The 25,225-nt window shown below is 46.0% G+C and overlaps 1 protein-coding gene across 1 annotated transcript in view; it reads left to right on the top strand.

The window, feature by feature from the left end:
* The first annotated feature begins 10,380 nt into the window (after window positions 1-10,380).
* The window catches only part of AFF3 (ALF transcription elongation factor 3), a 333,696-nt gene continuing 318,851 nt past the window's right edge, over window positions 10,381-25,225 (top strand). The window contains exon 1 of the mRNA XM_076328910.1: window positions 10,381-10,536. Coding sequence (XP_076185025.1) covers window positions 10,484-10,536 — 53 coding nt within the window. The 5' untranslated portion in view covers window positions 10,381-10,483. The remainder of the gene's footprint in view (window positions 10,537-25,225) is intronic.

Raw genomic sequence — 25,225 nt, 5'->3', positions numbered from 1 at the left:
TGGGTGTCAGCAGAGGGACCATTATGGCTAATCCTGGGGCCAAGATGTGCTGATTTACAACAAAGTTTGCCATGACTTACATCAGCTGCACATGATCCCCAAGAGAAAAAAATTAATTTGTACCAGAGATGGACAATTACCTAGTGGCATCTAAGCTGCATGTGCACATAGGAAGGATATAGGGAAAACAGAATCTGCACCATCTAAAATGGTGGCACCATCTAGTCCCCAGCCAGTATGTCTGCTACATTTCCTAATTTATGCAGTGATTTAACATTACAGTGGGTCCAGCTCATTAAGGCAAATTTATATGCAGGAGCACTATTTTAATCTTAGACTTAAAATAATTTTAATTAATAATAGCTTCCTTTTCCAGTCTGTCAACATATCTCCACCTCTTGGCTTTTTAAGCATTAAAGTAAATATAGAAATAAAAATATTAAATTATTACCAGGCAACCAGAACAAAGAAAACATCAGAATCCTCAAGTCTAGAGATACGAAAAATGGCCTAGAGTTTTCAACCCCGTCCTGTCTACTCAACACAACTATAGCTGGTTCCATCTTATTTAAGGCTTGCTAATTTAACTAAATATTGAAATGAAATAATGAAAAGACCATAATAGACCATCTCATCCTTTATTCTTTCAGTCTTTCAGGTGCGAGGTTTCTTTCTCAACCCGCAACTGCTAACAAATATCACCTTCATGACTTTGCCTGCGGCATTTATCCTGCTACTACGATAATTTTGCTTCCTCTTCGCTGGAGACAGCTGCTGTACGCGGGTAGCTCTTCTGCAGCATGGTCGGACATTATTGAAAAGCTTGCTGCTGACACTAATGGAGCTGGCCTAGCTGCTGACACAGAACATATGGCTTTACAGGATTTCAGATCCAAAATGCTGACCCCCTCTTTTGGCAGCAAGGAGTGCGGTGTACTGGAGGACGGAGCTCAGCCACCTCCTTTCTGTAGGAGAGTGAGAGATGTACGGGCTATTTCACCCCCCTTGGCTCAGAAGGGAAAGTTAGCAAGTCTACACTTCCCTCATCCAACTTAAAGAAAACAAACCAAAAAAAGTTGTGCTCAGAAACCACCATGCCGGTTTCAATAGGGTTAAAATTTCCCCAGCAGTGTGCCTTTTGGAGGTTTGGGTTTTTTTAATATTACTTGGATAAAAAATGAATGAGGATAAGACACGCATTTTTCTTTTTCTAAGGATGTACTCATTTAATGATTAAACTTGAAAAGGGGCTACTAGAAGCATCCTGAATTACAGTTTAAATGAGTTTAAAATTCCAGTTGCTTATAGCTTAAAAAAAAAGTGTCTTAAACCAAATGGTCTCAGTGGGGTGATGCGTGGGCAAAATGTGAAATGACACATAATGAAATAAAATAATTTTATTTGCAAACCTGTTCGAAAGGCTGGTACAGAACGTAATGATCAAGCAGCAGCAGTCTGGCATTTCTCTTGGTGTTCTTGTGCAGAATTATGTGACCCAAGAAAGAAAACATTAAGATGTTCTGATTTCACCCTATAGGACAGAGAAATATGCTTTGGTTAATGCTTACCATAATTCTATCTACTTGGCTCAGACAGTTATATTTTTATGAATCTTACGTTACTTTCTGTCACCCTCTAGGCAACAATATAGAGTTATTACAGTATAAAGGAAAATGCTTCCTGTTCAGCTTATACTTGAACAAGTCTTAACCAAGTGGAAGCTCTTAATAAAAGGGTAAATATACTAAGGAATAAACAGGTAGAGTGAATAAAAAGGAATACTGCCTTTATGGATGCCTAAGTTGATGGCATAGACCAGCGAAACACGGAAAACTCTAAGGTAAAGCCGACATGCTAAGCTACATCAGAAATCTGAGGGAGTTAGAATTTTGTTAAGTGAATTTAGTGCTCATTAAGGGATTTGCAGTGTCAGCATTATAAAGCAAAGTCCTCTCTCGCCTTCAGAATCGGAACAGCACAGCGCAGCAATATTAATTCCGCGGCCGTTCCCTTCTTGGCCTCTCCAATAAAATTATTACCCAGGGACCCAATTGTTCGGCACTGCTTGGCGAGTACCTCCTCAGGAGGAACTGAGCTGAGATCACCGGCTCTTTTAACGTGGCACATGGATTGTAACACTCTGTGCCACGCCAGGCTTGAAACACAGACAACTTCCACCTTTAGTTTAAAGGAAAATATTGTGAATTACTCTTGTTGCTTTCTTTAAGTTGGTTGGTGCTTTACATCTCCCTGAAATACCCACACAAATGGTTTCCTTCTGCTTTACATCTCTCTCCCATCATTTTTTCCCCTTGTTCTCAGCCCAGTTATTTTGACTAGAAGTTTATTTTGCACAGCATAGGAAATAGAGAGCCACAAAGACTGACCAGACTTAGGAAAAAATATCGGTGTGTAGGTTTTCAAATTAGTTACATGGAGCACAGATCTAGTTGTACAGAAAACACTGATGAGGTTGAAAAAACTGTACTTGCTCTCTCTTTTTGTGTATCTTTCTCTCTTAGCCGAAAGCCAGCTAGATAAGTTTTCATTCTACTGGAAACTCTTCATAATGAGTATACAAGGATATTGCAAACCCTTTTTCCCTATGGCCCCATGTGGCTTTTTAAGCCCAGATATTAAGCCTTCCTCAGCATTACCTTATCCTTTCGACCAGACATCATTCAAAGGTACAGTTGACTTTCTAAATTACATCATATGTAAGTAGATTTATTTTTCCTTTTCTGCAGATATAGTTTAATTTCCTTTTCCAATTTGCATGGGTGCACACTCATAAATTTTAAATATATTTAACCTCTTTTCAAAAGATCCTTTGAATTTCTCTAAGGTCTGTGCCCTTTAAGTTGGATGCACAATCTTTTGTACATAAAAAACCCACCAAGACATCCAGAAATATTGCTTTAAACACCTTACTGCCTTTCCAAAAGGCCTTCTTTTTCCCTCATGAAACGAAACATTCCCCTGGATAACGCTCCCGGTAGCCCTGAAACAAGGGCTTCAGCTGAGAGATGTTTACTGGGGCTTTGCTGAGCACGGATTTCACTGAGTATCAAAATAGCGAGGGAAGGTCAGATGGGCTTGCTCTGGACCCAAACAGCAATCCCACAAGCCCGGGACTGACCAGCGCCTGCAGCTGCTAGAGGAAGGCAGAGGAAACATTTTGACACAGCAGTGATGGGCTGGCTGACTTGCAGCCATGGCAAGTCCCGTGTCACCTCCTGAGGCGTTACCAATTGATGATTGGTAACCAAAGGATCCCACCCTAAACTGTTGGGGTTTTTTTTGTAGTGCCAGCTATTTCTGAATAGTCGCCTTGTCACCCAGGCAGATCATTACCACCGTCATCTCTTGTTCCTCACCATTAGATGCCCCTTTCTAGGAGTAACCCCCCTGGGAAGTCCAGATCCACACCCGCTTTCCTACCAAACGATGCTGCTGGATTATTTCCTTGACTCTAACCACCCTTGCCAAAGAGCAGGGTGAGGCATGGGAGGCAAAGGACCTGCCTCCCAAGCTGAGCACCTTCGCTTGCGTTTGGAGAAGAGTAGCTGCCAGGGACTTGTATTCAAGCCAGGTGGCGGTCGCAACCACCATGCCCAGTTTGGGTGACCCATCTGCGACAGCAAGTGGGGGACAGCCCCTTTCAGACGCCAGAGGAGATAACCTGGGGACCACAACAGGCGACAATGGGCTGGCACGGGAATGTGATATTGGCCATACCCCTGTCCCCACTCCATGCCCCACGGCAGGTCCTGGCTGCTGGTACCTAACCCCAGCTCACAGCAGCGCCAGAGACACCCGGAAAGCACACACAAGCCCCTGTGGTTGTTCAGCAAGGACCACCTGCCTCTCCTCCTTGTTTTGGTTTGTAAATGTAATTATCCCAAAACATATTTATATATATATAATCGTAATCTTCCCCAGATGTCTCGGCGCTGGCTTTCCTCAGGGCTTGCCCGCGTGGTGCAGGCAGCGGCTCGAGATGGGGAACATGCACAGCACGATCCCTGCCTTTGTCTCTGGCTTGCCTCTGCCTGCTCGGCGAAGGCAGCCAGGCAGCAACCTCGGTCACGCGGAGGTTTTCTTCGGGGAGCCACTGCTCCAAGAGATGCTCTGAAAGGATGCAACCTTAAAACCGGTGCAGTCACTGAGAATTATAATTACAGCATTTATTAAAGCCATTTGCAAGGCAGGAATATAAGATAAAAGGAAATACATAGTAATCGCTTAACCGAATCTGCCACTGCTCACAAATACAGAAATCTTTGGAGGAAAGATGAAGGAGAGGTTAAAAACCTTTCTCTTTCAGGTCCAAGGGGCATCGTGTGCCGCTGGCAGCAGTGGCCAGCTCGAGTCTCCGTCCGCTGCTCCCTCGGCCACTTTGCGAGATGGCCCCTGACATCTGTCGGGGGGTGACCGGCAGGCATGGGCGATGGGGAGGTGTCACTGGGGACACCCTCTTCGCTGCCCCCCACGCCCCCCCGTGCCTGACCCCGACCTGCAGACCCCTCACCGGGCTCTCGCTCTGGAGGACGGCGTGTACCTGCCGCACTCATCGCCAGTGCCGCGGGTCATGCCCTCTCCATCGCCGAGAAAGCCACCGTCCAGCAAAAGGGCTTTGTTCGACCCGGACCCCAGGGAAAGCCCACTCACAGCGTTGGGTTCAATCCTTTTGTTTCCAGGTTAAAAACTTGACCTTCCCCTCCCCTGAGCCTGAAACGGCCCTTGTAGCACTTCTGTTCAGCAATTACATTTTCTTTTTAAATCTTTCTTTGGGTCTCGGGCAACAAAAGGACTTTCATAATATAAATAGGTCTCAAAGCCTTTTGTGTGGGGCAAAAATTATAGGAAAGAGAAAAAACGAGAGAAAAAAAAAATCTGTGTCTCTCTAATTGGCATAATTCCTTCAGCCCTGGCTCATAATTTAGGATGGATCAATTCCGCAGCTGACATGATAGATGTTGTCATCAATACTCGGAAGCAACGATTTATATTTCTTCGTTCGGGGACACAGCCATCCACCTACCTCCGTGGGGGTCCTACGTGTGAATCAAGAGCAATATGTGGCCAGTAGACTAAGACTTGACTTAGACTTCCAGCCATGCAACTTATTAAAATAATAAATATTTTCATTATCCAGAGAATCCATTATAGTTCTCTGTTTTAGCTATTGTTAACTAATAATTTGGATTAATTACCAAGCTAAATCATTAAAAATTAAATCCATATATTTTGCTTCTTTAAAAGAGGGATAGTTTGCAACCGTTTGTGTATTACGCATGTTAAGTGGGAGGGCGATGAAATATGTTGTGTTAACTTAACTTTGACAGCATCTGTAACCATGCCATCTTACGCTCTGGTCTTATCAAATCTCAGAAGCGACAGTGTATAAATAGACTGTGATGATATTTGCAGGAGAGAAATAATTCACAATATTTTTGGCATCTTCTGTAGTGACTAGAGAAGACCTAACAAATATAGCATATAATAATGCAATAAAGGGGTATATAAGAGCATGGAATCGAGGAGTACTTATACGTGCTGAAGCAGAGTTAAGGTTAGGCACACGTTAGCGATCAGCCATAAACACAACTTTCACCCTAAGGAATTTCAAAGCAGATTGCAAGTTTAAATTAACAGGGAAACCCAATTCAGAGCCCATTTCGCTCTCTGCTGAAGCAACAACGGCTATTGCGCTGGAACTTAGCAGTTACTTAATGAGACACTATCGGGTTGAAGACCTATAGATAGAGGGGGAAAGTAAAGCTATTCGGGGAGTAAAATTGTTTATGAATGTACATTTTATTATGTTAAGTACTAAACTATGGGCTGTTCAACTGCTCAAACTGCACGTTACTGAGCTGAATACAGGAAAAACAGTGAGACTGAACAGGCTGTGATATACAGGTGGCTAGACTAGATAATCCAGTGGGTTTGCCTTGCTGTAAACTCTGTGAGGTTGTGAAAAGGACTACAGTTAAAACTCCTTTACACTTAAGCCTATAAGTATCTAATTAAAGTGGAACACTGTATTTAAATTTAAACAGCAAACCTGTTATAAACTATGTTCAGTAGACTACTTTAGAGTCACCTGGACAAACAAAACACATCCTAAAGCAGTGAGAGACTGATTCTGCAACACCCACTCTAATTTAGGATCCCTTGCCCCTGTGGAGCCAGTGCCCAGCTGAAGTAGGTACTACTCAGTATGGTGATGAGCTGCTGAAGCAAGACTAAATAATGCTTCTTGGCTTTTTCATCCTTTGGAAGAGATTTGTGTCTGGGCTTTATGTAAACACTCGCTGAGGAACCATATACGTCCTGTCCCAGCTGCTGGAGCTGCCCTGGGAGGACTGCCTTGCAATGAGCGCTAGAAGCGCACCGCACACCAGAACAAGTGTGACTGTGCTTGGTAGCCCTGCCCTTGAGCCACGTAGCCACCTGCCCTCCAGAGGAATTGCTGATGCATGGGGCTGTTGGGACTAGAGCAGGCATGGATTTACTGGTGAGAAGTGATGAGGTGTAACAGCCCCCACTATGGCCTCGAAACCGCAAGGTGCGACACGCACGGTCTAATCCTGCACCATGCTGTGTATACACAGCTGTGCGGCTGCCCCCACAACTGCTGAAATCCACAGGCAAAAGAAAGGTCTGACCGTGTCCCACCACCTCTGCGCTGGTGTGTCAAAAGTGGGGTAAGACGTAGAAAATCACATTCTTGAGGCACACTGTACTGATGCTAAGGAATGTCCTACACTGGTCACCTCCAGAACTCCTCTCGCGTTCTTTGAAAGCATTCAGCTAAGGTCTTATGAATTCGCTGGGAATTCAGTTCCCGCTGGGTACGCGTTTTAAAGGTAGGTTATACCAAAGAGATACTATGGCGATATTTTTCGTAGAGGATGTTGACTAAGAATGTAGTATTTCTCACCTCCCCCTTATTTTATGTTGCATTAAAATTATCTTTACTCTTCCTCAGGCAGTTGCTATGCCACGCTCAAGACGGAGAGTCTGAGAAGTGGGAAATGTCAACTTTTAAGATGATGTTCAGCTTTCTTGTTACATGCATTCTTTATGTAATGCATTTGAATTACGTATTGTTCCTAGGCCTTCAGCTCTTCTTAGAAAGTCTGCTTGACTGGGCACAGTTGCTTGCTTATTCTTAATGAAGAGTTGTTAACAGAGGAAAGAGCACAATGAGGGGGCAAGTAATGTCTACATGAATCATTAAAAATATATGTACAGTGAGCAGGATTAGATAGCACACAGCATATTTCTGTTTATATAACGCCATGCTTTCCTAAAGAGGTAGGCTTCACTCCCTACAGGAGCTGAAAATATGTTGACAAGTCACACAGCAAGGGATGACAGGGGGGAACCGGTGGCTGTGGGGAAGCCCTGGGTTGCAACAGGCAGCATGGAAGGTGTTCCTTCAGGCACGGGCCTGAACTCCTTTTAAACGGTCTGCGTTAATTTACTGTATGTTATGGTTACAATCATACCACGCTTGGTGCTAGATGGGACATTTTTAAGCAAGAAAGCAGCAGGTGAGGTTACTGTTCGATGGCTGGCAAGCGGCAAGGATTTGAGTGAGTGAGGCTGTGGAGCACAGAGGATGCTCCGGCCACAGGGACTGACCATGGTGTTATGCCGAGGAGTTAGCAGAGGAACGCAGCAAAGCCACAAGCCTTCCCGGCCTGGCACATCACAGAGGAAGCAAAATCAGGGGTGGGAGGGTAACCTGTAGGTGAGGTCTCACCTACAAGGAGTTTTAAAAATGCCATCAAGGCCAGAGGAGAAAAGGGGAAGCTTCCAGCACTTGGCAGCTAACCAAAACAGTTGAGATTTTCAACTGACATTAATTTCAATGCAATTAGTCTTGATGTTCTCTGCTCCGCATGAGAAGAGAATCATGGCCATGATGGGAAAGAAAAGAACACCACAATAATAATATACATGCAAGAAATGTAAAAAAAAACCTTGTGTGTTAAAACATATTAAAAACATAAAACATACTGCCTATGTTGCTATCATTATGTATTACTGTTTGAAATTTAATTCACTCAGTGATGTTCATGCTGTTTGCTTACTTTTTCTATTGATCCCAGTTTGGATGATGAATTTAGCCTACAGAATTTCACTTCCAAGTTTCCACGTGTTAGTGAGCTGCCGCCTGTGAGCACTGCAGTCCACCTCGTGCTTTACAGAATGACCTGTGGTCAGTTCCAGCGCTGATGTAAAGGGGGTCTACCTCTAGTGATTTAGTCCATAAAGACAGCCTAAGCCTCCCCTGCCGTACATAGCATTTCGAGGGTGATTTAAGCACTTCTGCAAATCACTGCGTAAGCTGGGACTCAGGGAAAGAATCAGGGCCATACTGCAACGCGGGTTGCAAAATCTCCCCTTAAAACGGGAAGAGTGAGGCAGCACAGGCCGTGGCTTAAAAAGGTCAGTGTAAATATGCTGCCCTTCACTCCTTCACACATAAGTAATAGATTTGTTGAGAATGTCACCTGCTTTGCAGGCTCAACCTTCAGCCATACTGAGCTTTACCCCAGCTGACGGAAAAGGCTGTTTTCAGGTGGGTTTATGTGTCCAATACTGGACCAAGCCTGGCATCTGAACAGGCCTGATTTTTTTCATTTTCATCTTCATTTGCTCCGGTTAGACAGAGGGTGCCGCAAGCCTTCCTGACCCGGGACACGTCCTTCTCCATCCCGCTGGGGAAGGTGAGGAGACAGACCTGGCAGGAGCCAGCTCCCGTGGGTCCCTCCAGGCTGAAGATGCGCCACATCCACAGGGTCGGGGGACTTCTGGCAGTAGGAGGCAGCACCACCTTGGCTGTGCAAGGGAACAGAAGCAGCTCTGGAGTGGCTCAGGATTTTCAGATGACTTGCCGAAAGCTGCGTACAAACATACGAGTTTTCGAACCTTTCCCTTGGAGTGTGCCTACGCTGCAACCAAAGCTGTGGCTGCAGCTTGTGCAGGGTTACCAACCCTAAATTAAATCGAGCTAACTCAGGAACGAATAACATACAGTCACAAAACCAGTCCAGAAGCCTGCATAAATACTTGAGCCTGTGCACTGCTCAGGGCTGCCAGGGCTACACGCACGTCGGGGTGCCACTAGTCAGCTGCAAGCTGGGTTGGGTTGGTCTCCAAGAGCAGGGATCTCCCAGTGTGGGATCGCCCTGTGGATATTCGCATTGGCACTGTCACATGAATAGCCCCCTCTTTTCATCACGGATTTTGCACATTTCTTCTCCCCGTCTGCCATGACATGGCACTTCTCTGGCAGCCACTCACTGCTTAGCTGAAAAGCCCAATATTCTGGAAAGTGTTTAACGTGTGTTAACCTCTCTTAATGTGATTCAGCAACTACAAATCAGGAGAGCCTGCCTCCCCTGGCCAGCCAGGTATCACAGCCAGCGCTTCACGCAGGCTGGGCAGTGCGAGGCGTCATACTCTCTTTGGGTGGCAAGCACTGACGATTGGTACTTTTATTTTTAACCAGCGATCTCCCTGCAATCCGGGGACCTTTAATCTGCCGTGCAGATCTCGGTAGACCTGTATGTAGATGGAGCCCGTAGGAGCTGTGATTTGCACAGGTGCAGCTTATGACACATCTAAGGAGGAATCGGTGCAAGAACGCGTTAACCCAACCCCAGACCCCACGGCTGAACTGCTGAAAGCCTGCCGGCCCCGCGGGCAGCGAGGGCCCACGCTGGCACCCCGGGCTGCCGGCTTCCAGCGCTGTGGGACTGGGGCCGCGGCCCGTCCCACAATAAACCCGTCCCAGTTTCTCCCCAGTGTTGTCTCCATCCTGGTGTTCACGACGCGTGAGCTGCGCGCCAGCCGGTGTGCCGAGGCCCACCCGAGGGCACCCGGCCGGCCCGCGCCCCACGGGGCCGAGGGGCAGGGAGCACGCGTGGAGGAGGAGAAGGAGGAGGAGGAAGAGGGGGGGGGGAAAAACCAACCCCAAACCCAACTTCGGCCGGGCAAACCTCTCAGGGTGCAAGTTCCCACCAAGTCCCCCCGTGCGGCGGGCTGGGCCCGGCCCCCCCCCGCGCCGGGCGGGCGCTGCGCGGGCGCGGGCGCAGCGTGCGCGGGGCGGGCGCCGCCTCGGCCGCGCTCCCGGCGCGCAGGGGGGAGGGAGGAGGCGCGGGGGAGCGGGGCGGGAGCGGAGCGCGGCGGCGGCGGCCGAGCCCAGCCGAGCCGCGCTGAGCCTCGCCTCGCCTCGCCGCTTGCAGACGAGCGGTGGCACGGGGTTTTGGGGGGTTTGCTTCTTTTTAGGGGGAAGCGGGGGGGAGGTGGTGGCGGGGGGCCCGTCCCCGCCCGCGCGTGTGCGGAGAGGGGCCGGCGGCGGCGCCGGGGGTGCTCCGCGCCCTCGCCCTGCCCGCGGTGCAGTTAACATGCGCCCCGGACGCCGTGTGGTTGCAGCGCGGCGGCGCTGACATCGCTCACCATGGACAGCTTCGACTTAGCTCTCCTTCAGGAGTGGGACCTGGACTCTCTGTGGTGAGTGGTGCCTCTGCCTCCCCCCGGGCGCGGGGAGCAGCAACCGGGAGAGGGGCGGGATCTGCGGGGGGTGCTGTAACGGGGGAGTGCTGTAACGGGGGGTGTGCAATAACTGAAGGGGGTGCAATAACTGGGGGATGTGCAATAATTGGGGGGGGTGCACTTACCTGTCGGGGAGCAGTAAATTGGGGGTGCAGTAGTGGTGCGCAATAAGGGGGGGTGCAGTGGCTCGGGGATGCAGTAACTGGGGCGGCGGGTGCGTTAGCAAGAGAGGGTGCAGTACCCCGGGAGGTGTCTCCCCTGCCACTTGCTCTCCCAGCATTGCTGGCCCGGGAGGGGCAGAGGGAAGGTGCCCCCCTCCCCTGGCTGCCAGGGTGGGTCCGGGAGGTGAATGTAGTGTTTGGCTGCGGGGTCTCTTGCACGCCCCCAACCCCCTCAATAATCCCCTGGGCTCACCCGCCACCGGCACCCGGGCTGCACTCCCGGAGCTCATCCCCCATCCCTCCAGCACGCCCCTTTCACACCCCCCCACCTCGCCCCGCAACTCCCCCCCGGGCCGCCTTTATTGCCTCCCCCCGCGACGCCCCTCTCCGCTGCTCTCTCCTGCCCCTTCCCGCTCCCCCCCCACTGCATGCCCTTGACCTCCCCCTGCGCACCCCCGTCCCTGCCCGCCCCGGCGGCGGGTGCGGAGCTGCCAGGGAGGAGGGGAAACAATTTCTAGAAATGTCATTAGCGGCTGGAGGTGGGAAGCGCTGCCCTCCCCCCGCACCACCTTCCCCGAGCCGCTGCCTCTGCCAAGTCCCGGAGTTTGCTGCGGGAGGCACGCCGCCCCCGGGCGGTCGCCGCTCCCCGCCGCCGGCCCGGCACGGCCCGGCCCGGCTCGGCCCCGGGGCGGCGGGCTCCCGTCGGGGCCGGCTGGGGTCCGCGGGGGGGACGCGCTTCGTGGCGGTGGCCGCCGGGGCCACCCGGTGTGCGGGGAGGCGCCCCCGAGCAGCGCCGGGACCCCCGGGGCGACGCCGCGGTGGGACCCGGTGGGAGGCGGTGGGAGCCCGCGGTGGGACGCGATGCCGGCGGACCCCCCCGCGGTGGGACGCGATGCCGGCGGACCCCCCCGCGGTGGGACGCGGGTGGGATGCCGCGGGGCCCCGCCGCCCCCACCCGTGGGCAGGCGGTGCCTGCCTTCCCCAGCGGGGTGCGCTCCCCGTCGGGCTGGGTGCGCTCAGCCGTGGTGCGGTGCTGCGATCAGCCGGGGCAGCGATGGCAGTTTGTGTCCGGCCGGCTGGATCGGTAGTCTGGGGAGCTGAGATTACTTTTGCCTGAAATCAGTTAACGGCATGCATTTTTTTTAACATCTTAGGTGATCTGTATCTTCTGTGAGTAGGGTGGGTGCGCGTTCGACAGCGCCGGCTTATCTCTTCGGTGGCAGGTGTAACAACATACGCCGGACCAGCGAGTCCCATTAGTTGAGCCGCTTCTTACAAAAGACCTCAGGATGATGAGAACAGCTTGCACTGCAGAATGCGAGTGCTTATAAATGCATACATCGATAACATCCAGCCTAATAAAACTTTTATATTGCTGTGGGAACTTTAAAGAGCACATATAATACAAAATTAGTTACTACCCCATGAAAGTTTTTAATTACAGTGTTTCTGCCTGTGACACAAATTAAGGTTATGTCCTCGTTTCAATTATAAATACCAATATTCACTTTATATCCAAACCATAACATTTATCTCTGGCCTGATTTTAAGTTTCCAGTCCATACGCACGGTTTTACAATCAAATTGCATGTTTTTTTCTATTAAACAAGAACGGGAGAAGTAATACTTTCACACATTTGAATGCTTTTCCCTTTCTCCTTGAATGAAGACAAACTTTGGGGGAATTTTCTTTTTCCAGCAAAAGCGTGCTGTTCATTAGTCTGTTCTGCAGGCTGGCTATTAGGGTTAATACTGAATTTTGAAAAGCTAGCAGTGTAACTCTGGAAAGCTAGGGCTTTAGGCTGTGTCTGGCAATTGCTCCTTTTCATAACCTTTTTAGCATGCTTTTTGACTGTTGTGGAGCCACTTTCAAATGACCGTGGTCGCCATAAAGCTCCTGTACGGGTCCAAAAAGACATCAATCATTTTCCAGCTAAATTACCTGCTTAAAAATGCCTGTATTTGCATTACAAGTGGTCTTGTGGCTTCATAGATCCTCTTGTTTGTTTTCCTCTATGGTTGTTGCAGTTTAGAAGGTAGGTTCGACAGAAGGGCTTCAAATAACACGTTAAAAGGCATTGCATATTGGCAGGCCTGCATTCATTGCTAAACTCTCACCCCTGTGTAGGGGTTGAACCCACAAATGTCCAGAGCAGTGCCTAGCGAGGGGGTCACGCCGACTTTAAGCGGAGCCCATCGGGGGAGCAGGGGGTCTGCAGGTGTTTGCTGTTGCGTGTTTGCATCCTTTTGGGGCACTAGGTTTCGCTGACCGGCTTTGGCTTGGAGGATCTGAGATCACGGGCTGGAAGTTTATCATGAAGTAGCTGTTTTGGCAAATGGTTCGGAATAGTCATTTTGAAAAGCCATACGAGCAGTGTTAAATACAAACTTACTTTCTCTTAGTGAAACCTTCCAGAGTCCATCGTGAAGGCCAGCGATGCCTCGGTGCTGCAGCGGCTGTGGCAAAGGGCCCTGGGTCGGTCTCCCATCGCAGGCGGGGTGCGTGTGTCACGCTGCCCTCCCCGCCGTCCTGCCCGCTCGCCGACGGGCAGGTTACGGACATTCTCAAGAAACCTGATTTGGATACTGTACTAAACTGACCAAAACAAAGCTGGTATGTTAATTTTCAGCTCTGAAGGCTTGTCAGGATGCCTTCAAAGGAGTGCAGTTGTTGCCAAAAAGGGAAATAAAATATGCCACATAGATAGGAAGTACTTCATGGCAAAGAGCGACACTTAAGAGACTTAATTTTCTCTGCAGCGAGAATGAATGTTGTCCTTTATTCTTTTGAATGTAGTCATAATGGCAATTTGCGCACTTAATTTATGACTGAAAATCCACTTTTTGCAGTATTTGGTGAACATTTTGCTTAAAAGTGCAGTAATTAAATATTAATGTGCTGTTCTGAAGTGTTTTTTTTTGTTTGGTATGTTCTTGGAAAATCAAAAGGGGTTTCCAGATGAACAGCAGCATGCTAATCAATTCTCATTGATTGTTACTTTTATACCATTAATGAATTTGCTCTCCAATTAATACGTGCTATGTCTTTTACTTTGCTGTAGCATAGAAAATGTAGTAATATATCGTGTCATGGCTGTAAGACAGTATTTAACTAGTAAACTGCAACGGGAGAATGTTGTAAGCTGTTTTCTACTAAACAGTAGTTTTTCCAGGCTGTATTGATGCCAATAACACTTCTGCTTCCCAGAAAACTACTATAATTCAAATAGTGAAAGCTGAGTACAAACTCAAATAGAAATTTTAAGAAAACATACCACTCTGTGGCATAAACAAAACTCGCGCCCATTTGGTAAGCTTTTTCTGGAACGTTTTGGGATGATCAGCCCAACTTAACTCAAGGTGTCGTTACCGCTGACTAACACAGTTATCCCAAACAGGCGGCACTAACGACTTTGAACCACAGCCCCATCTCCTGTTTTTCTTTCTCCGTGCATTTATTTGTGTGCTATGTGTAGTTTTACTTGTCCAGACTCAAGGATGTGGATTCTCCAGTGCCTTATAGCTTTATATTTGTTTACACCAGACAAAAACAGATGGAAAATCTCAGTTAGAGGTGGTTTATAAGCCTCTTGTACAGCAGAAAACATACTACACGTGACGGAAAGCATCAAATGAGCAGACCAAAGGACGTAATTGGAGTGCCAGGACTAGTTCTGCGTTACAGGCATTTGTGTTGTTACTTGCCTTATTTAGCAAATCTAGATCAAAATTCAGCCAGATCCTTAACTCTGTGCTTAGGTTTAGGCACAGTGATAGCCCTGGTGAAGACCGCTTAGTAAAGGCTCTCCTCGCATGCTTGTGTAAGATACATGCATAGGCTGAGGTTTTTCCCCATTCATTAAAAACAATTAGCAGACTTATTAGAGCACTTACTGTGTTGTACCAAACAAGAAAATAATTTTGAGCGTAATATGTTTGTTAGCCACAAACAAACCAGTGTTTTTTTAGGTAAAAGAAGCCAAGTATGTAATTGGTTTATTTGGTACTTTTCTGATACTTCTGGATATTTTGAGTTAGCATCGGTTTTGTAGGAGTTGGATAGTCATGTACAGAATATATAGCTGTATAGCTTCCAAGTTGAGATCAATATCAAATGCCACAGTGTAAGGCGGCCCAGTGTGTTTTACAGACCACATATTGAATTACTAGTTCATTTGCTATCTTTGGGTCTGTTCCTGCTCCATTTGAAGTCAATGAGAGTTTTGTTTGGAAGTTGCTATTAACAAAAAGTGGCCAGACATCCAGAAGTCTTATAAATGAACCTTTTGTAACTTCTTGATCCCAGGTTGTCTAGCTTTTAGTCACTACATTTTATATTTGTGTGAGTTAAGGTTTTTTTCTCATGTTGCGCAGTGTTTACTGGAGACAATTTTAGAAAGCTAATTCTACAAATGCTTCTTCTGTCAAAGTAGAATATCAAGATACTTATTTTCAGGTAACAGTAAGCAGCTACTTTGGGGGGAGAGGGGTCACTCCAACCATTCTCTCAGTAGGGTTAGAGGCTGGACCAGCTTACCCTTTTTACAGACAATACACAGCAATAATACCTCCCTCTCACAAAAAATTAAGTTAGTGTCTTCTTTTATCTCCTGTCTCCTTTACAACTCTACTCCAGCCTGTGTCTTGGACTTTGTCCCTTATTTCTTTCCTTTCAGCTCTTGGCCTCTTTCTACCACTAATGCTTGAAATCCTATTTGTCTCCTTATTTCTATCTTTGTGGTGTTTCTCTGCCACTCTGCCTTCCACCCAGTGTCAACTCACAGTTGCCACCTTCCCCTCATTGAGATCCCATCTAAAAATTTGCTCTTTCTGTGATGATTGTACGTTGTGAGCAAACAGTAACACGAGTAATAACCATAGACCGTTCCCTTCTCCCACTTTCACAGCATGTTCTCTCTTCTTGATGGCTGTTTTTTAGGCTGGAAGCCCTTTGGGTCAGGAGTTACTTTTATTGTTTGAGGGTTTTTTTCTTACAGCACTCAACAAATTGTATGTGCTAAACATTTTAAATAATAAGAAGAGCAAGCTTTTCATGGTCATGATACTTTATAAACATCAGCTAAACAATAATATTTTAAAAATACGTCTGTTGTGCCATGTGAGTGCTCATTTGCTGGATGTAATGTACCACATCCTCCTCATTTGCTTTAAGTCTCCACCGAGTCCAGAGGCTTTGCCAGTTTATAGCAGATGAAGATGTGGCCCATCATCTCTGATTTGCAGTACTCAGTCACTTTTCTAAAGAATAATTATTTTTTTAACCTTCTGCTTTGTTTTCATCTGATAAATGAAATTTTGATACATCAGTAGGACAATGAGTGTGCTTTCATCTCTCCCCCCCAGTACTGTTTGAGCTTCCATGCCTAATTGTGTGATGCAGGGGGAGAACAGCCCTTTGGGCTTTCCTCCTAACACTCAGGCTTGTAGCCTTGTGTTCCTCTGGGAATGTTTTCCATCAGAAGTCGAGGCAGAAACTTTACTAGGCTGTTGGAGAAGGATTCAGAAAAGGGCATGAGGTACATGCGGCATTTCCAATTCTATGTGAATATTTCAATGAAAACACCAGGTTTCTTAAAACTAGTGGAAGAGAAATATGGGCCATTAAGCAAAAAAAAAAAAAGACACAGAAGAAGTACTGGCTGTGGGAACATCTTGTCATCCATATATTAGGAATAACATCATACTCAACTCCACAGTACTCTCATTAGAGAAAGCAACTGTTTAATTGCAAGGTTTTTAACCTCATATAACAAATTAATCCGTTTGCATCATATTTATGACTAGGAAGCAACAAAGCATGGATAAAAAGGGTTCCAGCAATTATTCGCAGCATATGTTCAGAGATACCTTAAACTCTGATTATAACTTTATTAACAATAGGAGTAATAAAATAAAATCAATAGAAATGAAGAAAAACTGATAGTACGTACAGCTAGAAAACAGGGAGGTTAAATTCTGTGTGAGATGGTGTCCCATCTAACAGACTGATCAAGTTGTAACTTTGAAGTGACATCCTCACAAAATGAGATTTCAAAAAACCAGTATTTTCTAGGAAACCCAGGTAAAATTTCTTTGTATACGGGTTGGTATACCGTAAGGCTAATTCCAGCGGAAAACCACAAGTTCATTGTGAACAGCTGAAAGTAGGAAAAGGGAAAGCTGTAACCAAGCTTCCCTGGTTTTGAACAAAACTCTCTTTTCGTAAACCCTGCCCTGCTGGGGAATTACCATTTCAGTGCCGCTGCTGGGGGCTGGATTCGCTGGCTGGCCGCTCCCGGCGAGCCCGCCGGTCCCTGCTCTGGCCGAACCCACTGTGTTTGCATCATTACCAGGGGGGCTACTCACTGGTCTTCTGTCTCTTAAAATCAATGTTAAGACACCGATTATGCTTGCTGGTGCTGCCTAAGGCCCCAGGAGAGCAAAACCGGACACTCGTAGTTTAATACCCAGGTAATAATCTGTATAATTTCTGAATAATTTGTGGGTAACTATGAATTTATATTTAGGAGAAAGAGTGAATGAACTGTAGCAACAGTTAAATGAACATGATGGCAATTAGTAATATTCTGTGCTAAGCGTTCTCTATGTCTTTTCAAAGGTAAACATGCATAATATAGCTACTTGTGTTTCTCTCTTACAGCTTGGTATCTCAGCTTTCCCAAAACCTTAAGCAAACAAAAAGTACGTGTTAGTAACTTAAGTTGACTGTGTTTTATCCTCTTAGGAAGATTTTAACCTGCATGCATGTACCAAGGACCTGGATACGGGTGTATCTTGGGAAATATGACAGTAGGAATGCAATTTAAACTTATCCTCAGAGATCCTTTATGTATTTTTTAAAAAATAAATTAGTTCCAATGCAGCAGTGGTGGTCTCAGCAGTCAGGAAACACTTAAAATTATGCAGAAGGGACCAGAAATCTTTGCTAAGAAGCTTTTTGTTGCTATGTTTTGTTTCTCAATAAAGATGATCCACAACTGTAAGTACTTAAAACTAAAAACAAGAGGGTTGTATCTGACAAAGCCTCACAACATCTTAATGTAACCCAGTCTTTCCGTGTGGTTGTTTTCACATGTTTCAGACCAAAGAAAGAGTCCTTTGTGGCTCAGCCTGTTTTGACTGAATGGCAGGAGTGGACAAATAGAGGATGAAGGTGGTATCTTCTTACACTGAGTATGTTTTGATTGCTTTGAGCTGTGATCACTTCTTATTGCATATATGACTTTTGAAATCTGTTAGGGAGAAACTGGTGGCCTTCCTAGTCCGTGCATTGCCATGATGGTGCACTCTAGGTGCCAGGGTATTATGATGACCTATGGTGGTATGAAAAACGCAGATACGCCAGGCAGATGGATCAGGAGGAAGAAGCATTGGTGAAGTATGCATTTGCAGGGTTCAGATTCAGAAGCCATCCTACCATCCATCTCCCTGTTTCTTCTGCCTTCTTTGCTTTGGTCACTGTGAAGGTTTTGGGGAGCCTGTTCTGATGTACGGGTGTTGGCAGATATCCTAAACCTCCTCTGGGGAGGGGTTAGCTTTTGTTCTGATGTTGCGAAGTGGTGTCTACCTCCTAGCGATGCACCACGAGAAAGCTGATTCTTTCTGTCATTGACTGCTTCTGATTGACCGGGAGGGTTCATCTCTCAGCTCTGTCGATTTTAGGAGGGAATGATGTAATTTTAATGTTTTTGTGCTCCTTTGTCTTAGAACAGCAAGTGCAGTAGGTGGTTGAACCTCAGTCCAGAAAAAATGAACAGAGTTCGTTGACAGAGATACTCTGGAGAAGATAATTACATTGATATGCATCCAACAGAAGACACTTTTTTACATTTTTTGTTTCTGAAGTAGTCAGGGAGGGAACCTGTCATGTCATCAACTGTTTTTAAAGGACAAAGTAACAATAAAAGCTAAGTGTGCATTTCTTCATTTGCGTTTGGCAAGGAGAGTGTAACATTTTCTGCAGGATGATGACCTTGAGTTAACTAAATGTCGCCAGTTTAAAGAGTAAATTAATGTTACAATGTGCTTTGTTTGTGGTTAGGCCTGAAGACTGTCCGGAATTTCTTAGTACAAAAGGTGATTGTGTGCTAGTCCATTTACTCAGGCTCCCTGCAAGAAAACCACCGTGATCCCAACTGACCTGAATTAGTATCACCACGTTGCCTTGTGTGTTTGGGTATACCATCGTGCTTGCAGCTAGCTTGTGGATCTCTACCCCTTTCACTGTGTAGATGGGTCCAAAAGGGCCACAGGACCGTACATTTCTCCTAGGTCATTGAGTCGGACTGCTGCTCTCTCAGATAAATGAACCTTTTTCTAAGAAGGAGTGAATACCTTCAAAACCCAGTCATGGTCTGTCATAAATGTGGCAAGGTTTTTGGGTTTGAGTTTTTTGTCACTGCCACCGACGATGAAAATCTGTTTCAAAACAGCATCGGTAGGAGAAATGCACATATTTCCAATATATGTGGCTTAACATGTCTCTGGCTATTTCATACAGTCAATTCTGCAACATCTGAGGTAAAATGGCGTTGAGATAACCCCAATAAAGGAAAGCATAGATAAATGCTGTTGCTTCGGGACCTGCACTGGCTTTTGTAGATCCAAGCAAAGTATCTCTTTACGACGCTCTTCAAGGCTTCGCATTGCACAAGAACTTACTAGCTTGGGTGCATGGCTGCACGAACATGATTACATACAATGTGGTAGAAATGCAACCTTTTTTTTTTGTTGTTCTTAGAAGTATATAAGTAGCAATATCTTGAACTAATTACAGCTGATGTAAAGCACATTTAAGGAAATCCATTAGCAGAGAATTAGAACTACAGCAGATTAGCTATTCTTTAATGGCCTTGACTGTAGATCTTTTGATGCCTTGGTAGCTTTTCTAACACTCATTGCTCATCTGTCTTGACTAAATGACTGAGAAGCTTCTTTCAAGTCACAGTCTGGTTGTAATGTGAAAAAATCGCTGTTTTCAGCTGAAAAAATGATTATCTGGAAAGGTAAACTCTACTGAGTTCTGTACTGTATTTGTTGTTGAGATGTAAAGCAGCATTTTACTGCTCAATGTGACTGTATAATAGAAAAAGCAACCTCTAATATGCTTCCTTGGAGCTATTAATTATTTACTTTCTTGAAATACAGATCATAGACAATTCTACATGACTTCCCTTCTTACAGACTTTCTTGTCTCTCTCTTTATTTTTGTATGCTTTGCAAATGCCTGTAAATTCATTTTCACCAAAAGGGGAAATAAGTAATTTGGACTATTGCAGCTGTTTCATAATTAATTAATTTCAATTTCAAACAATCAAGTAGTGCCCATCCATTGTTCTGTGTGCTTTTCTGAGGCATTAAGAGTCACAATATCAAAATAAGTTCCAGATGGAAGTGCATACTTTATAATCAGAGAAAAAATTCTGGTTTTGTCAAAAACCTGAAGAGTCCTGCCTTGATCAAAACAGAAAGTATTACGCTTAAGCACATTTTTCAAGTTTTGAGCAATTAATTTAAGAATTACTTAAAAGTACCAATTTGAAATGTTACATAGGGCATTAACTTATAAATAGAACTATAGAGTGAGAGAAACAGTGATGCAGGACTATTTATTCATTTGTTTCCTCAAATACTCCTGGCATCTGTTAAAATGTAACAAGGCTTAGCACATTTTCCCATTTTTGGCACTCTGTTTTCTATGATAAAGAGAAATATTTTCAATAATAAATCATCTCTTTGCTAATAATCAATAAATAACACATTCTCCTGAGAAAAATTTATGGTAAAATGAAATGAAAAATATTGAGCAGAAGGGAAGATGATCAAAATGGTACACTGGGAAATTCTGTATGTTCCTATACTTCAATAAATATTAGGGTTTGCGGAAGAACTTTTAACATGGCAGTGTGCAATAAGAATAAAAAGTCTTTTTTGAACATGAAAGGCACTTATGTAAGAGGTTTATATTATGTAAATGTTACTGTTATTGGCGATAGCCCATTATAAAGGAACACTTTATATTCAGAAAAGCATTTGCAAATAATGGGATAGATGCAGCAGTCTCTAGTCCTGACTTGGACAACTTTCTCTTTGAAGTCAATGGAAGTTTTGCCTGAATAAAGGTGGAAGGAATTAGCCCATTCATTATTATCTGAATTACATCAAGAGCTGACTGCTAAACAATAAAATCATGATTCATAACATAACGGCTTCACTTAATTCTTTTGTAGTCTTAATATATCTCATTATATGGTACTTCTGTTCTTTCCTCTCTGTGCAGTATTCAAATTAATAACAACCACCTTTACATAACTGATAGTTAGACACGTTTTGCTGCCTTAGCAAGATCAAAGGATTTTATATACCCATTTTGGATAGATACCAAGAATGGGGTGATCAATCGCTTCTGTAACCATTAAGCACAGTGTAAATATCTCAGGGTACCCAATTAGACACAAGTGGTTTGCCAGATGCTGAGAGCATCACCAGTTGTCAAGAGCTTCCCAAGTCTGTGGGACAGTCCAGAATTTATTGGGGATTAGTGGTGGTCTGAGTTGTCACTCCACTGATTTGTGCTCGTTCAGCTGTGCCCTGCTGTAAGCAGCCTGCATGATATGTGGAGATAAGGTTGAAATGACAGATACTTCGCTTCCCCTCAGGCACCTTTAGGTGGGAGGGAGTCAGGGATGGACACTGGTGCTCCAGTTCCTCTCCTGTGACCAGAGAGGAATGGGGGTTATAATAAGTGAGATAGCAAAATTAGAATGGCATAATAGCAGGAGACTGAAGAGAACAGCCCAAGAAAAGGGACCCCCGAAAGGCTTTAATATGAAGCTGGAGTTAACGCCTCACCAGGAAGCCATCTGCAGCCTTCAGGCTTTAAGAATTCTTTTTATCTAGAGATGTAATTGAAACAAGATGTGTAACAGCTGCAAGATGTCAGGTTTGTCAAAGTAACTAGAAAAATAGGTTCTGTGACACACTCGCACACAGCAAAGTAACCTATAGCTAAAAAAAAAAAGGAATAAATTATCACATAGGTTAAAAAGAGGAAGGAAAATGGTCAAATAATGAAAGTTGCAGTTAATTCTGGAGCATGGATGATTTGAAATTGAACGACAATGAAGGTTTCCCAGAAGAGGAAACGTCCTAACTCTTCATCCCAATAGAAACAATAGTGAAACGCCTCACGTTCCCATCATGACCATATTTCATTGATGGACTGGAATGGCTAGTGCTCTGCACTGACTCCAGGAGAGGGTGGCAGCTATGTTATTTTACCCTTCTGCCTCTTGCTGTTGTTATTCAGGTGCACTACCATTGGACTTTGCATCTGTAGGTAGGGACCCAGATTTGCTGCACTAGGTGCTGTTCAGACACGGGTCAAAGAGCCAGTCATGGGACCAAAAACTTTGCAGACAAAGTGAAAGACAAAAGAAAATGATGGATATAGGCAAAAATGGTCAGAAAGAAACGACAGAGTATTTTAATCATCCAAATAAACAGTGGTCGCAGCAACCCGCCAGCCTGACAGTCCTGCCAAACGCATGAGTGTGAGCATGATGGGAAAAACCAGAATTTTCTTTTCAAGAACCTCAAAAAGAACAATGAAGCAATTTTGTGCATGTTTATGAGGACTCCTCCCAAGCATGAGTGAGAGCACAAGGATACCCTGAAGGTGTTAGTTGGAAACTTGGAGAGTGAATTGCCCTAATGGGTCAAGAGAAGACTAGAGTTAGCCTTTTTTAATAACTTTTGGTAATGACTTTTCATAATGATGGGGATAGGCCACAAAGGGCCTTCATGATGAGGAAAGTGGGAACCAGTGAAGAGCTGTAAAGAAAAGGGGCTCGTAGTCAAAGCATCCTGCCTGGGAAATGCTGTTTGCTGCGGCATCTCAGCTGGAGCTGGCTCTCATCTATGAAGTCCAATTGTGCAAACTGAGGTATGTGTAGCAGCAGAAAAATGCCCTTGGCCAAAGATCTCAGTAGACGGGTAAGCTAAGTCTCAGTCAGTAACACGTTGTAGTTTAGAGCTGCCATAATCCAAACGTGTTAAAGTTCTGCAGGTTCCCTCATGAAGGATGGTGTATCTCAGTGCCAGGGAGTTATTTGTGGGAGGGTTGGAGCCTGAGGTCGTACGAGATCAAAGGCAGTGGGTGCACTTGAGCAATCTCCACGACCTGACACAAAGAAATGCTGTCTCCATGCACACGATACTGGAACCTGCAGAATTACCTAGAACAACTGCTACAGAGTCAGGTTGAAGGTAACAGGTTCAGCTGCAGGAATGGTGGGGAAGCCAGGCGCTTGTGTGGTGGAGGCACAAGACATTGTTCTGGGGGCAGAAAGCCATGGGCTGGGTGAATGAAGCAAGCTGCCTGCTCTGGGTAGGATCAGGAGGGATGGCACCTGAAAAAGTGTCTCGGGGGTGTGGGAACGCTCCCTGGGGCCGTACCCGGAGATGCAGGTAACCTCTCTCTTGCCTGGGAGCCCTTCCACAATGTGCGAGGAGACTCCTCAGGGCTCAGCGTACTGAAACGCTGATAACTATTGGGTATTCTTCAAGGCACTCCAGCGCCTCAACAGAATATGTGTGGCACCAATGGGAACTAATTAAATATACCTATTACAGTACTACTATGGAGTACTACTCCAGTACTGCTGCTTCAGATCAGAGCAAGTCTTGGCGCCCACATCTGGATGCCAGTCAAATATACCCTAATTCCCACTTTCAGAAATGACTTGGAAACATACCTCTCATTGAAAGCCTTAAAGAAAATGGAATTCTGATTTTTTGAACAAATATGTAACTCAAGTGTTTTCCTTTCCTCAACTCATATTCACATGCAAAACCAGCTAATAAAATTTCAGTGGTGCTTTTACTGTAATTTGGTTGGCGGAATAAAAGTCATCTGTTAAAGCTGAAGTCATCATAACTCATTAGGTGCTAATATATCTGCTGTGTGGTAGAGAAACAGGCTAGCTCTATTGAATAGGCAAAAAAAAAAGGCAAGGACCAGCAGGAGGAAGAGACTTCCCCTGAAGCCTGAGGTGCCCTTGCAGAACCGCTTCACCACTCTGCAGGCTGAAGAGGAAAGTCCTGTCACACCAGGAGAAGCGCTGGAGCTGAGTAATGCAGCCCAATCTGCCCCCCGTGTAGCCCCCTGCGCAACTAAGAAAAGGCGATGGGTGATAGTAGTAGGCAACTCTCTTCTGAGAGGTACGGAGGCACCCGTTTGCAGACCGGACTCACTCTCTAGAGAGGTGTGCTGCTTACCAGGGGCTCGCATCAGGGGTGTCACCGAGAGGCTGCCAAGCCTCGTACAGTCCACTGACTATTATCCGCTGCTGCTGTTTCACGTGGGCACCAGTGACACAGCCAGGAGCAGTCTGAGGACTATCAAGAAGGACTACAGAGCCCTGGGAGCGGCGGTAAGGGACTCGGGAGCGCTTTTTTCATCAATCCTGCCAGTGAAAGGGAAGGTGTTTGAAAGGGCCAGTCAAATCTGGCAAGTCAACAAATGGTTACAGGACTGGTGCCACAGCCAGGGGTTCGGCTACTTAAACCATGGGACTCGCTTTGAGAAACCTGGTCTACTGGGGGCTGACGGGGTCCATCTGTCAGAGAAGGGGAAGAGCATCTTTGGTCATAGGCTTGCCAAGCTGGTGAAGAGGGCTTTAAACTAGAGATGCCGGGGCAGGGGAACCTCAATCCATCCCATTCCTACCACTTTGATGCCAAGGCCAGCAATAGATGCCCAGAGCCTGGAGAAGGAACCCAGGTCAGCAGGAGAGTGCCTGAAGAGCAGCACAAAGGAACTCCAGCCAGTAAGACAGCTTCATCGGGGCTGTCTTAAATGCCCAACTTAAATGCCTCTATGCAAACGCATGTAGCATGGGGAATAGACAAGAGGAGTTAGAGACGTGCGCACGCCTGCAGGGCTGCGACCTTATTGGCGTCACAGAGACGTGGTGGGATGGCTCCTATGATTGGAGTCTTGGGATGGAGGGATACAGGCTCTTTAGGAAGGACAGGCAGGGGAGACAAGGAGGGGGTGTCGCCCTCTGTGTCAATGACCAGCTGGAGTGCATGGAGCTCTGCCTGGGGATGGATGAGGAGCCGACTGAGAGCTTATGGGTCAGAATTAAAGGGAAGGCAGGGACAAGTGACATTACAGTGAGGGTCTGCTACAGGCCACCTGACCAGGAAGACCGAGCGGATGAGGCCCTCTATAGACAGATAGGAGCAGCCTCATGCTCACAAGCCCTGGTCCTCATGGGGGACTTCAACCACGCTGATACCTGTTGGAGGGACAACATGGCAGGGCATAAGCAATCCAGGAGGTTCCTGGAATGGGTTGATGATAACTTCCTTCTCCAAGTGGTAGAGGAGCCAATGAGGAGAGGTGCTATGCTGGACCTTGTTCTCACCAACAAGGAGGGGCTGGTGGGGAATGTGAAGCT

This window comes from Aptenodytes patagonicus, chromosome 1 (genome assembly GCF_965638725.1).
Source record: "Aptenodytes patagonicus chromosome 1, bAptPat1.pri.cur, whole genome shotgun sequence".
NCBI classification, from domain to species: domain Eukaryota; kingdom Metazoa; phylum Chordata; class Aves; order Sphenisciformes; family Spheniscidae; genus Aptenodytes; species Aptenodytes patagonicus.
Note: the sequence above shows the minus strand (reverse complement) of the source record. Positions and strands in the feature narration are given on the sequence as shown.